The 15325-nt window shown below is 39.2% G+C and overlaps 1 protein-coding gene across 1 annotated transcript in view; it reads right to left on the bottom strand.

The window, feature by feature from the left end:
* Positions 1–15325, bottom strand: part of CNTNAP2 (contactin associated protein 2) — a 1037874-nt gene that overhangs the window by 112961 nt on the left and 909588 nt on the right. The window contains exon 16 of the mRNA XM_032104142.1: positions 200–370. Within this exon, the coding sequence (XP_031960033.1) occupies positions 200–370 (171 nt within the window). The remainder of the gene's footprint in view (positions 1–199; positions 371–15325) is intronic.

Raw genomic sequence — 15325 nt, 5'->3', positions numbered from 1 at the left:
CTCAATAAACAATCCAAATATACTTCAAGCACTCCTCTCACAAAAGGCAATTTGAAAATATGTCAAGCAGCTTGATTTGGGAGTTTTTCCAGGATTTAGAGAGCTTACACATTTTACTGATTGGTACACATTTTTTTAAACCTACTCAACATAAACCCAATTCAGGTGCCAAGAATAGTAATAGGAAGCGTATACTTACATTTCAACTCCAGTTTGATGAAGTCAGTGTTCCCCAGATTCTCAAGAAACACCCCATCTGAGGCCGACGTTTTGAAGTAGAAAGAGATGTCTGCACTGGTTTCCCCTTGGAAGGTGGAGAAGTGGAGGTAAGATGATGAAGTAACGAAAGAAGCTGCGTTCCAGTAATTCCCTGCAGAGGATAGACAGGAAAGACAAGTTTCAGTGCTCCCCTGAGGCTGTTGGAAAAGGTGAAGATTTTAATGTCCATATATGCTACAGTGCTGTCTATGCTGAAGAAAGAACCCCAAGAATCAAGCAAGAACCTTGACGCTTGCTACCTAATTTTTTGTTTTTCTGGGCATGGTGTTCAGATTTCAGAAAATAGAGCATGTTAATGGTAAATTTATTCCCAAGCTCTGAATTTATCATATCCAGTCATACTCAAATGTGTTGTTATTATATGTTTAGTATAGTAACACTGAACTCATGGGAGATCAGAGACGGGCAAAACACTAATTTGGTGACTGCCTCAGTTCAGGCACATGTTTTGCTTTCATATTTTGCTTCACGTGTGGCTTACCTATCTTCAAAATTATTCTACACAGCTACACCCCCTCCTTCTGAAAATGTAGCCATGTCTATTAGAAGTCTATTAATATATATCACAGGAAAAATCCAGTAAATGAAGCTAAGCAATACAGACGCAATTAACATATGCACCTAATAGTCCCCTAGTACTTTCCCCCTGGAGAAATATAATAATTAATAACATCCATGAACTATTACTGTACTTTAGCTACAATGACAGTCAAATTCAGTGCAAGGTAGCATTACCATGCAAAAATAAGTCATAAGATAAAAGAGCAGGTAAGATTCTCTTAATAAGAAGACCATAAAATTCATAAGAGAAGGCTTTGGGGTGACCTAATTGCTGCCTTCCAGTACCTGAAGAGGTACAAGAAAGGTGAAAAGGGACTTCTTATAAGGGCATTCAGTAACAGGACAAGGAGGAATGGCTTCAAACTGATAGTAGGTTTAGATTAGATATTAGAAAGAAATTCTTTACTGTGAGGGTGGTGAGGCACTGGAACAGGTTGCCCAGAGAAGCTGTGGATGCCCCATCCCTGGAAGTGTTCAAGGACAGGCTGAATGGGGTTCTGAGCAACCTGGTCTAGTGGAAGGTGTCCCTGTCCACAGCAGGGATGTTGGAACTAGATGATCTTTAAGGTCTCTTCCAACCCAGGCCATGCTATAATGATTCTATGATGAAGATATAGGTGATACAGTAAGCCAATGAGAGACTGAAACAGCTCATTCTAGTTTCATTACAATGCTTATGTATCCAATTTCAGAAATTTGTTAGAATATCACTCATTATGTCACCACATCTGAGTCCTTCATACTCCAGCTAATAAACACAATAATAAACTACTTTCCATTTCAGTCAAAAGTCCCAGATGTTGGTTATCCATTGTTTGATTACTAAAGTAGGTGATAAGGTTATTATTTGTCTGGTTAGCACTGGATGAGTATGAATGAGGATGGCTGAAGCTTCAGAAGCTCAACTATGCTCATACATTACACTACTGGCCCACACCCACATCAGATGTTTTATTATTTGTGTAATTATTAATTTCTATTAAAATTTAAATTGAACATCTTTCCGTATAAATACATGCATACTCTTGCTTTCCATAGTACCATTCCATACCCTCCATTTAATTCTGTCTCTCTCAAGGATGCAGAGTATTTGGAAAAAGAAGCCACTTTCCATTTACTTCAATGCATCCCAGGAGGAAAGTTGTAATTGAGATTTTGTGTGTGTATATGTATAAACACATGTAAACAGTGAAAATGGGAAGAAATGGGCATTGATAAAACAGATATGGGTTTGTAAATTAACCAGTTAGGCTAGATCAGATCGTTTTCAACATGTATTACTATTTACCCTACTTATACAAACCAGTAATTTCCAGGTTGAATGTTACTAAAGATTTCTATAGAAATGTCAATAATATCTTCATATCATAAACCTGCCTGGGCAAGAAATACCTGCTCATTATTTGCAAGGTTGTTCTCGAAAACATACCTAGTGCTAAAGCAGCACAGATAAAAAAGGTCTCAAATTTTATTTTCATTCATGGTCTCAGGTCTCTTTATCTCTCACTTTTGAAAGAGCTCCCTCAAATATTAGGGCTGCTTATAGTCTAGATGCATGAGTGCTTTGTCAATAATCTCTTAATACAGGGTCCAGATGGACTTTGTATATGCTTTTCTACTTGCAGATGTACCTGGATATCTCCATTTTCTTTTCCTGGGAGCTACAGATATGATAGCTGCTGGCAGACCCTCAAGAAAGATTTTATTCCACGTGCTGAATAAACTCACATGACACAAGTGGGACTCAGACAAAAAGTCAGGAATACATTAATACAATCTCTGTTCAGGAGCTAATTTAGCTGCCCTGAATAACCTTGTAGAAATGCTTGCATGTCTTTGTAACTTAAATTAGTATTTTAGATCTCTTGCTTTACATTCCCTGAATATTACCAAATTTATTAGCTTAAAAAATGAAGAACACGTGACTAGTAAAATTGCTGTGAGTGTGAGAGCTACAAAATTCAAGTACTATTGCAGACAAATCTCTCTTCAGTGAGAAAGGCTTCCCAGCCACTTCGCTTCACCAAATGAGACCAATACAGTATATTATTATGATTAATATTGCAATAAAGTAAATAAGAGTAGGAGCTGCTATATGAAACAGCTATACATTTGTCAGTATTATATTTTTATCCTTTTAATTATCTTGAAAACCTGAAACCATGAAATGCAATTTGACATAGACTTGGTCTGCAATGCTGGGACAGTCTGAGTTAAATCCTTAACTGTGAGAGCGCATAACCAAAGTGCTGGTTTGGTTTTACAGGGAAGTAATTTTCAGCTGTATGTGACCAGTCAGACATTTCAGAGTTTTTAGTATTGGTGTTGTTTGTGGGTTTATCCAGCAGAGTCCAGCCCCAAGGCTAAGACTTCAAACCTTTACAGCATGCTTGCAAGAAGGACTGCTGCTACTGGGTGTGACTGCAGGGTCAGATAGGCAGGTGGGTTTAGATGGAACCTTCATCACCTTCTTATTGAAACAAAATGAAGCTATTTTTATTTAGAGCTACATCCATCCTGCTGAAGAGGTCCATCTCAAAGGATTTTACATTTAATTCAAAATGGTATGATTTGACTTTGCAGAAATCCTTGGCTGCAAATGTTATTGGTGAGAGGATAAATACAAACAATGCAGAGAGAATGGGAGAATCTGCACCTTGAGAGACACATTTTCAAAGACTATTCATGAGAAATTCCTATAAAGATAAAATCATGTTTTTGCACTCTAGTATACATTCATCCCAAAGCACTTTCAGGGGAAAAAGACTTTTTATTAAGAGTACAATAGAAATGCTTTGCTCAACATAAATAATGATATTTATCATAAAATGATATCTTTTGATATCATTGAAAGGGGGTCCCTAAGGAAATACTGTATAAAAATCCACTTTACACACATTATTACAGTTTCTTGCTAGGAACTTTTATCAGTCACTATGCCTCAAAATTTCTTTGGTACATTGTCACAATTCTTTCCTCAAGCGGTTTGAACGTATTGATCCTACAGGCATTTTTCTCCCACTCTAGGCTGACAAGCTGTAGATGGAGAAAACTGGGACTGGAACTTAAAACACAGAGTGGAGGTATTGCAGGAGGAATATCAGACTAAGAGAAGGTAGGAAAGGGATTTTATTTAGAACGAACTCTATAAATGGTAAGTTTTTAATTTATAAAAATACCAGAGTCTAAGCAGGATTTTTATTGTATTATCTGAAATACATTATAATTTTACTTTCTTCTATGTAATCTCAGCTCTAATTCTGTAATGAAGGCCATGTTTTAAACTTGCTTAGTTTCTAAATTTGATTTAAACCAATTAAACAGGTACAGAGCATGCTGCTGTCGTGGAAGCACAAATACAAATCAATCAAGGCACCAGACAAGCCTTTTAAGTTGTTTGCAACTCAAGATAAATGTGGAGATCCCCAAGACATGGCTGTGTTTCTCATAAAATTGCATGTTTCTTGGTGATGGCCTTAGGACACAGGGCACGCGCAGGCAGGCAAGGGAATTGCTGACCACAGCACCAGAGGAAACTGTCCTGGATGTTTGCCTGGATCCAAGCAGGAATCAGAGCCATAGTTGAGAGAGGTGCTTCAGTGCACCAAGTAACATTGTAATTCTGTTTTCAATTTGTGTCAAGGTTGCTCACAGCTCTGCTTCTCTGCTCTGAAAATTAAAATCCAGCTGGTTAAGGTCCTGCAAAACACTCTTACTGCTTTCTCATTAGTTTTGCTAACCCTGAGTTACAGTGTTCTTTGTAAATTATATGGTACAAAGTGTCTCTTCTACTGGTCCATAAAGATTCAGCCTCTGACAGAAGGCTGCGCTATAATTAGAAAGGTATAATTTTAACAAGAACAGGGATAGTCTGTAGCCACAAGAAACCACCCCTACCGCAAAAAATAATGAGAACGGACATCTGAAATCTCAGATAAAAAGCTGAACTAAGACTTGAAGATTTTTCCCATGAAGTCCCACCTCAGCGAGAAGGAAGGAGACCCATAATACTGACAGGGACAAACACACATTGTCCTGAGTTATGCAACATGGACAGGTATCTTTTAATGTCTGGCAGCTCTGTAACTTGAAAACAGAGTCACTGGCCTTATAGTAATCAGCCTTTCAGCTTCTTCCTTGCAATATTTTTGTTCAGAGCTCCCTTGCTGGCTCCCATCAATATCTTCTTTCTTAGCATGATTGAAATTCATGCTTTAACACCATCAATTTCACTTTTACATTTAAACCCCATTGAAATGGATAATGGCAATACCAGAACTGTAAAAGACATCAGTGCTTTTAGCCCTGCTAGGCAATCGCACTAGAGAATGAATGCTGCAGTGTCAGGCAGCTCTTATGTATTACAGTAGACCAAAAACCTCCAGGGCCCTCATCTGCAGCAAAACAGATTTTCTATCAAAACCATTATGTGAATAAAATGTAAGAATAGTTTTCTATTTCAGAGAAGATGGATGTGTGAATGGAAAACTGTTCTGGCACAAAGTAATGGATTGAGATTATCCATACAATTATGCTCAACAAATCAAGTTGGTGGGGCTTTTTTCCTTTCTTATTTTTCCATTCTGAGAGAGGAACATATGCATGCATACAGAGCAGTTTGGGTATCAGTACAGCAACAATCACACCTTTGACTCAAGTCTTCAGATCCATTCAGAGTGGAACTGGCTGTAATGAAAACCAAATTTGCTGTTGGACTTTCTATTTGAAAAGTCAAAGAAAATTGGCAGTGTTTCTTGCACTGAGTTGTACTTTATTGTGAAAGATGTAACCATGACCTCAAAGCAGGGCAGGCACTTTTCTGTCATCAGTGCTAATGTTAGCGGAGCTGAGATCACAGCTTCAGTCTGAGCAGGAGGGAGGGGGGCATTGGGGACAGGAGAGCAAGGATGCCAAGTCGTCAGCATTCTCTCCTTTGCTGGGAGGACTACAGTGCCAGTGGCTTCCTCCTGACTGAAAGATCTGCTTGGTGTAATTTTTCATTGTCCTATCATGCTTTTAAACCTTTGTTTTTCTCTGGTCTGCAACTCCATGCCACATCTACTATATGTTTTATTATACTACTTTTACTATATTTCATGCACATATAATTTACTATATATCGTAATTTTTGCATATCTTTGATTATTTTGGTACCCCTAGAATCAGTTTTGACTAGCTCCAGTCCTGAATTTATTTGCTTGTTGGTGAGTTGTTTAGAGCTCTGGGGTCCCCTGTATCAGTCAGTGTCTTGTATCCTCCCATGCCTGTATCCTTCTGCCCAGAATCCCATGTTCCCCGCTTTCAGGACTGCTGAACAACTGCCAGTTGTGCATTTCTCTGCACAGCACCATTATTGTTATTGGTCCTGCACTTGGGCCACAACAACCCCATGCATTGCTGCAGGCTGGGGGAATGCAGCTGGAAAGCTGCTCAGGAGAAAGGGATTGGGGGTGCTGGTTGACAGATGGATGGATATGAGCCAGCAGTGCGCCTGGGTGGCCAAGGGCATCTTGGCCTGCATCAAGAATAGTGTGGCCAGTAGGAGCAGGGAAGAGATTGTCTCGCTGTATTCAGCACTGGGGAGGTTGCACCTCAAGTACTGTGTCCATCTCTATGTCACTCACTTCAAAAAGGACATTGAGGCGCTGGAGCACATCTAAAGAGGGCAATGAAAGTGGGGAAGGGTCTAGAAAACGTGTCTTATGAAGAGCCGCTGCAGGAAGTGGGGTTGTTTAGCCTGGAGAAAAGGAGGGTCAGGTGCCTGAAAGGAGTTGTAGTGGAGCAGGGGTCAGCCTCTTCTGCCATGTCTCAAGTAAAAGAGTGAGAGGAAATGGCATTAAGTTTTGCCAGGGGAGATTACGATTGACTCTTACAGAAGGTGTCTGGATGTGGCACTTAGGGATATGATTTAGGCGATTTAAGCAATTATGGTGGTGCTGGGTTGACAGTTGGACTAGGTGGTCTTGAAGGCCTCTTCCAACCATGATGATTCTGTGATTATGTTAGTTATCAATACCTCATTCCACGTAAAGTAACTACTTTTTATTAATATCTGTATAAAATGGGACTGTACCATAAGAAGATAAGCAAAAGTAAAACGAACTAGGCATGGTACTCCTGCCATTAAAAAAAAAAAGGTGTTTCATCTAAACAAAGTTTGAGGCAGGGCTCAAAATAGTCCAAGCCTGACAAGTCTGTGGCCTTGCATACTCCCTACAATACCCAAAGACTAACTAGAGATAGCAATAGTGTATTTCTTGGGCTACGGGTTAACAATTTATCAACTTCACAGCAGAATATCACTTGAAAAGAAGCATGGAATTTGCTACTTTATTTAAAATTAAGATGGTAGTGTCCTGATTTACTCAATCCAAACCTGAATCAAGAAAAGTAAACTAGAAGGAGTTGCTACACATGCTGTTGCCTTAATAGCAGAAAAGTCTTTTGACAACACGCAGGAAAAATAATCCCCAAGTGAACAGATGGAGAGTGTATTAGCACTGTATAACAGCAAACTGACTTACCCCCTTTCAGGCTAAATAAAAATATAGGCTAGATTTCAATTTCCAAGCTAAAACTAGCTGTGTATCTTTCAACAAAGTAACAAATGGCTCAAAGTCCAGAACAAAACCTGCTGAGAATATCAATACATATAGAGATGAGCTCAGAGTTAACAAAACAGAAAAGTTAGCTCTGCAGTGGTTACTGTCACATTAAAGACAATTCAGATTTTGAAGGATAAATTCTAGGTTGTAGAATTATTTTTTTTACATTGACTTTTTATACCTTGACTTTTTTTCTGCACTGACCATCTAGTCCAACTGCCTGACCACTTTAGAGCTGATCAAAAGTTAAAGCATGGCTTTAAGAACATTGTCCTTAAACACTCTCTTAAACACTGACAGGCACAGGGCATCAACCACCTCTCCAGGAAGCCAGTTCCAGGGTTTGACCACCTTCCCAGAAAAAAAATGTCCCCATGTCAAATATGAACCTTCCCTGATGGATGCAGCTTTTAGCCATTCCCATGGGTCCTAGCACTGGTTACCAGGCAGAAGAGCTCACCACCTCCCTCTGCACTTCCCCTCCCCAGGAAGATGTAGGAAACAGTGAGGTCGCCCCTTGGCCTGCTTCTCTTCAAACTACACAAACCCAGTGCCCTCAGCCACTACCCAGAGGACATTCCTGCCAGCCCCTTCCCCAGCTTTGGTGCCTTCCTCAGAACACATTCAAGAACCTTCACATCCCTCCTCAATGGCAGGATCCAAAACTTCACACGGTATTTGAGACCAACAATGCTGGATACAGCTGCCAGGGCACACACTGCTGACTCCTGTTGAACCAGCACCTCCAGAACCCTCTCTGCCGGGCTGCTCTCCAGGCACTTCACTCCCAGTTTTGTGCCTGACGTTGCTACATGGTGCAGAATCTGGCATTTTGACTTATTAAATTTCATCCCATTAATCAAAGCCTAATGATCCATTCTCTCAGATTTCTCTGCAAGGGCTCTTGTCCCTCAAGAGAGTCAACAGCACCTCCCAGTTTGGTTTAATCAGCAAACTTGCTGATGGTGCATTCAACTACTGCATCCAGATTGTTGATAAATATATAACCCCTTCAATTTCTATACTACAACTGAAACTCAAAGTAATTCGTAATTCTGTGAGGCTTCTCTTCTGGAAGTTCATTGCATGCACCTTCTCTGAAAGTGAGATCCTGAAAAAGGTTAACTGTTCACTCATTTGGGTGGTGACCTTCCACTGATGCCCTTGCCTCCTCCGGTTATGGGAAGGTTGTTCGGTCTTCACTTATAGACCTTTGCCACCTCTCCTTCTGCATGCCTGCCACTGCTATGACAATAGTTGACCTCATTACAGAACTTAGCATATTTTCATATGAGTCCAAGGTCTAAAGCCCCAAACTCATTTATGCATAACAAGATCCTGAGGAGAAGGTGAGTGTATTTAAAGAATTACAAATGCAGGCAAGCCTTAAATTACTTATTTAGAAATTAAAGAGTTTCATCCCTATTTGGAATAAACTTGAGTATTCTGGTCGGCAATGAAGGACATAAAACAACTTACATTAACATTGCAGTAAGATGGATAGCAGTTTATCAGCTGCCATTATAAATTATCTGTTTTCATAAAGATTCTCAAGTGACATAACACTTACAAGACACTGATCAATGGATATAAACACAGATGCTAAAGTTTGCTTTACTCTGCCAGTCACTATATTTGCTGAGTGAGGGAAAAGTGCAATCACATTTATCAGTGAAATGTTGGAGTCAATAAAACAGATTCAGTGATGCAGAAAAGTTTCCAGCACCTGCTGTGTTTCCTGAAATCATCTTTGGAAGACCATTTTTCAAAACTCTTGTCTCCTGGTCACAATGCCTAATCACAATACATACCCTGTCACTGCTGGCATCATTACTTTCATCCATCTAAAGAGTGAAAGGTCCTGATCTGGCTTGGTTTACAACCTGGAGCTGTGTAATGTGCTGATGGAGCTCTAATGATGCATGTAAACTGGTGTCCTTTCAGGGGAATTTTGTTAAACAATAAGTGACCTGTAAACATGAGCTTGATCACCACTGTGCCACAGTCAAGGCAGTATGTAGGAACCCTGCCATGATGCCCGAATGGTAAACATTAAATACAGGAGCTTGTTGCTGTCCACAAACCATGTTACTGTGAGGATCTGATTCTCTATTGTCTTGTACATTTTGGTGGGTGTTTGTAGCTGTGCAAAACAATTGTAAAGCTTTCCATTCCCATCTGGTAATGCTACGTAACCACTGTATGCTCAGCATGTGTCTGTGGAACATGGAAGGCAAAGACACAAGGACAATAATGAAAAAAACAATGAACTTTTAAAAGAATTCAGTTCCCCTGTGGTACTAAATCTATTCCCTCTGCTGTGGAGGTGAACTGCAGGAAATTGTAGCTCTTTGCTCCCTAGATCCTTGGCTTAGTATGTGGACAATGAGATGCAGCTCTAGAGTTCTGTAGAGTCAGAGCCATTGCATTGGCCCAACACCATGTGGACAACATGATCCAATATCCATTTCTTCTTCTGCCATTGCCATTTGCTCTTCCTGGCACGATGTTTTAAAAGAAGCATATGCTGGGTACCTTCACACAGCTCTCCCCCTCTACATTTTCTCATTTTGTCTGCTTAGAGAGATATTTCTCTTCCTATTTGTGGCTCTAAAATCACTTGTCTTTGGCTATGGATCTAGACTCAGTGTCCTGGATCTTTGGTCACCTCATGTGTGTTCTCCTAGACGAGCTCCACGTTCACAATGGAAAATGTTCTTCAGAATTAAAATGTAAGATGCAATTTAATTTCGATGTAGTACATTAAATGTTCTTCATGCCATTGATTCCAGAATTACCTGTTATTCACAGAGATCATGAAATTATTTTGCTTGATTTGCTACTACTGGATGGATTTCAGAGACTTCTGAACTAAAGCTGAGAATATTTAACTCACAAGATATGGCTAGGTCCTTTGTTGAATCATAGTCTTCTGAACTTTGATGAAACTTAGAGCTAAAACAATTTGCTTGAAGTATTAATTTAATTCAGCAGGTGCATTAAAACAAAGTTATGCTGTTCTACTGCTTATTTGTAGAACTATACTTTCAATGACTCCTTTGTTCATGTCCCAATTCCCAGTTTCACAGAACTTAATAATTACTTCAGATATATGTCAAACCTACAGTTGAGTAAAACTATCTTCATTCTTATGATGCCACTCCAGTTTTATGTCACTGTAACATCATTCTAAGTCCAACTTCCCATAATATATTTTTTTTGGCAGGGAGTTTTTATGGATCATTGCTACTTATGCTCAATTGCGAGCATTTGCAAAGAATTTGAATTCTAGAGATGGATATCCTGTTCTGAATTCAAATAGCTAAAAGCTCAACATCCCCGTGGCCTCCCGGTCCTACACTTCTCTAGGAACTGAGAAGAACCACTGGAGTCCATGTTATGGTACCATTCCAGCCCAGACGCTGGTGCTTTGGCTAGAACATCTGATCTATTGTGTGCTGTGGCCCTGGAAATGCTGCTTGATATGCCTGTGTTGATAAAGACTTTCCCCCTTCTGTCTTTGAAAAAAAAGTCTTTGAAAAGTAATTTTACAGTTCATTTCTATATCATCTATGGCAGAGAAACTTTTCACATGACTGCATTTGAGCATTTATTCCACTCCCTGCCTGTTCCTTATCTTTAAAATAACTCATTAAGACTATCACTATGCCCAAATATCTTCCTGTGGTCTTACTATCTCAGCAGGGTTCTAAATCCAAGAATACAAAGAAAGAATACCTAAAAAATTTAAATTTAAAAATAAAAGTTTTTTAGCCTTAACATTACCGTTAGAGCCGCTGTTAATATTGTGATCAGAGAGTGCAGTTACCTGGGCAAAGGTGGGATCCCTGTAGAAAGGTGAATTTACTGTAGGGCATACAGCTCTCCCTCTTCTAACAGGCATTGGCTACTCACACTTCAAATTCCATACAGATGATGCAAGCAAATATATGTAGTGTAATAGCAAAGCCAAACCAGAACACTAATGAAAACTTTTTAGACTAAATAGGTTGTCATATGGAGAGAGAAGAGATCTATTGAAGTCCTGTTAGTGAACTTCTCTTAGTGGTAATGGCACTGAGACCAAGAATCTTAAATCTATATATATGTTAAAATGTCTTTATTTGAATTTAATGACTACTAAACCAATCAGAGTTTACAGATATATGAGAAAAACTTATACCTTGCATGTCCCAATAAAAAAATACCGGCTTTACCATCCAAAAAATATCTAGCACAAATAACCCATGCTAAAGTTTTAACTTCCCTAGAGACTACCTTTCAACCTCAACTATTCTGTCAAAGCATGAACAATATTTCTGGCTTGAATAAAAATGACAAGAAAAATCAATTTAATTCAAAAATTGAAATGGAATTAATATTTTGGGGGTGAAATGGTCTGTGGAAGCAAAAAACAACTCTGCATCTACAGGAGATCTGATTCTGACCTCTTGCACATCACTTAGACATAGCTGTACTGTTCATGGCGTTACACTCAATTTACACAAATCTGAGAACATTTACTCAGTGTTTACTTCCCAAATCTTTTCCATCTCAGCCAAAAGACTATGTAATGAAAGAGAAAAGGGTGTGAAAAAATGTCTCATAAAGAATCAAAGTTCTTTCTTTCTCTGCCTGCTTGCTTCCTTCCTTCCTGCCTTCCTTCCTGCTTTCCTGTCTGCCTGCCTTCCTTCCTACCTTTCTGCCTTCCTGCCTTCCTTCCTACCTTACTGCCTTCCTGCCTTCCTGCCTGCCTTCATGCCTTCCTTCCTGCCTCCCTCCTTCTTTTTCTGGGCTTCCCCATCCTAAATATCTCTCTCCTAAACAGTCATCCAGAAATTTGGACTTGTAAAGAATGTTTCAGCTGGCTTATAACAACAAAAGATTGTAGATAAAAACTGCATTTTGACATTTTACCAAGCATGGCACTGAGTGGGAAAAGCATGCACATCTAAAACTAGACTTTCAGAACACAAAAGGAACTCCTTGTAGTGAAGATTTTTATCTGAAATGGAAGGTGACTTGGGGTAAAGGCACTGTGCCATAATTTACTTATTCTAAATTCAATTCCCTGGTTCTGAAATTCTTAGCATATATGACCCTGGCCAAGTTGTTTACGGCTTATGGCTCCGGAATCCAAGATCTCTGAGGTGAAGAAAATACCACTTTTCTCTCTTCCTTTATAAAGTCTTTTTGAATCTTGATCTTGTAGGACTGTCAGCATTTGCAGCAAACTGTGGTTACAGTCTTAGGCTGCAAGAGGCAGCTTTTCTTCTTGAAACAGGATACTGAACTTGGCCGGAATTTGAACACACTTCTGTGATACAAGAGTTGACAATATTTTTCCACAAATTTACTTATTTCTTTTCACATTATCCAAATGCATTGGTGTTGTATGAAGTCATTAAATGAGTGTCAAAATATTTTGAAAATAGATAACACAATGTGGCAACATTATTTATAGATAGAAATATATACATGCATAAGTATTAGATCTAACAACACTTAAAAAGCAAAGATGACAAATATTTTACTATTTATTAAAAAGCAAATATTTTTTCACAGTGTTTTTTAACCTTGAATGACTGTAATTATCTCATGATGACCAAGATACCCATCATGTTGCATTACTTGCTATAACATTTCTTTCCAATATAAATATAAATAAATGTAATAAGGTTCTTTGATTGTTAATGATTGCTGGTGATTTTTACTCAGACTTTGCTTGAACCTCAAAAGCACTGTATCACTTGTGCTATCATGCAGCCCAAAGCAGAAGGCTCCTTAGGACTCCTTTTGTAAGAAAAATAAAAAAAATCTGACATGGCAGATCTAAACTTTTTGAAAGGGAACATCACAGTCATGCTTACTATCACAGCTACTAGATCAGGCATTTGGTGTTGGGAAAGAGTTCAGGCTAAATTAAAGAACAGGAGCTGTGGTCTGTATTTGGTCTAAATAAGAAACTGCTTACAAGCTGTGAAGAGTTTGGGCTGCTGACACCAGAGGTGTACTTCACTTTGATCTGCAAAGTCTTTTTTCTTCTGAAAGAGGGAAGAGGTGTACTCTGACGCTCAACTTTACAGTTTGGTTCTTCAGGAAAAGATAGTCTTTTTGCACAGCAATCTTGAGTCTCAAATGGAGAGGAAGGGCACAAATGGTCCAAAAGATACTTGTATTGATCAACCGAGATATCAAATATATATTTAAAAGGCAATCTTGGAGGAAAAATGTGCCTGCACAGAAACTGATATGAATTGGGATCTGATTTAGGGAAACCACCTAATCTCACAGGCATTTGTTGCTGCATGACAACCTCTGTTCTTGAAGGAAATTCTCCCAAGGACAAAAATGAATGTGTCTTTTGTCTAAGGAAACATTGACATGAGTCAAGAAATGCCTGGGAACAAAACCAGAGTGAACCCTGGAGATGGATGCACTCAAGCTTGTGCAGGCATACCCAGGTCACTGAAGCATGGACACCTCTCCAGGACTGAGGTGAAGGGCTTGGGAGCTGAGAGCAGAAGCTGGCCAGCACAATCTTCCCACAGCCAGCACTAAGACAGGCTCGCTGCTTGCTCTGTGTTCTTGTCATTTACTGTATGGGCTTGGCTGGAGTTCCTTCATGTAGATAGCACTGCACTGCACCTTGTAAACTTAACAAATGCCTGTACTAATTACCTCGACTGCAGCTTGATCCTCTAAGTGGGGCTGCTCTGGCTTGGATTCAGCCTTCATGTAAGTCACTACAATGAAAACTAATCTTAGTCCTCCCTTTTCAGACTATAAACAGGAAGCCTGTAACCAGCAGTGCATGTTTCCTGTGTAGCCATCCCTAACAGACAGAACAGCTGGTAAACTAGGCTCCTGACAGTGAATCTTTGTGATAACAACTCTCTGCTAGGTGATGGTGGGTTACCTTCTCAGCCACCTTACAATGTTTGCTTAAGAACACATGAACAGAGCACTTGGCTTCAACCACCACTAGCTCTGATTTGTGGGTACTTAAGCTGGTCTGCTGTTGTCTTGGGTTTATAGCTATTTGTTTCTGAATTTGTTTAGTATCCTTTGGGAGCTTGAAGTACAAATAAATACAGGTTAAAATAGGAAATTTGATTAGGAAGAACCAAATGGAACCCTGTTTTTACAATGAAGGCAAAAATGGCACTTGTGTTTATTATGCTATTTCAGTGTAAGTGAAGAACTTATATACATATTATTATATACATATATATATGTCAGTATATATATACATATATATTCATATTATATATATACATAGTATATAGTATAATAAATATATACATATTGTATATATACATATATGGCAGTATTTGTATTTCCAGGCTCTTACTGTTTTTCTCCAGAAACTTTTATATTTTTTCAGTGACGGTGCAGACAAATAATGGAGTGTCACATAAAGATAGCCATTCTCCCCCCACATTCCCTCTTCTTCCTCCCTCCTTACTTCTCAATCCCTCCCCCAAAAAACACCCCAAACAAGCAAAACAGGAAGAATAAAAAGAGTACTTATTAATGATAGATTCAAATTCGATTTTTTTCTGGGAATTTGAATGAAAGCCAGTGAAGGGTTAGCAAAAAGGAATCTCAGAGCCTGGTCACTGCTGAGCTTACCTTGTCATTTCTGATTTCATTACTGAGTTTCTAGCAGAACAGTTGAACCTGCAAAATGTTCTTTCTCTCCCAAGTGCTGAGCACGGTAAGCCAGCTGCTGTGAGTGCTGAGGCAATGAGGGCTGGGGAATAGGGTGGCAGCAAAGTGGATTACTCCAGCTGCATCTAAAAATGTATTAATTCTGCAGAGAGAGAGCAACAGGTCCTGCTTCAGAAAAGGGCTGATTAGCTTTTCCAAAAAAAAGG

This window comes from Corvus moneduloides, chromosome 1 (genome assembly GCF_009650955.1).
Source record: "Corvus moneduloides isolate bCorMon1 chromosome 1, bCorMon1.pri, whole genome shotgun sequence".
In the NCBI taxonomy this organism is placed as follows: Eukaryota; Metazoa; Chordata; class Aves; order Passeriformes; family Corvidae; genus Corvus; species Corvus moneduloides.
This window is presented reverse-complemented; position numbering and strand designations above follow the sequence as displayed.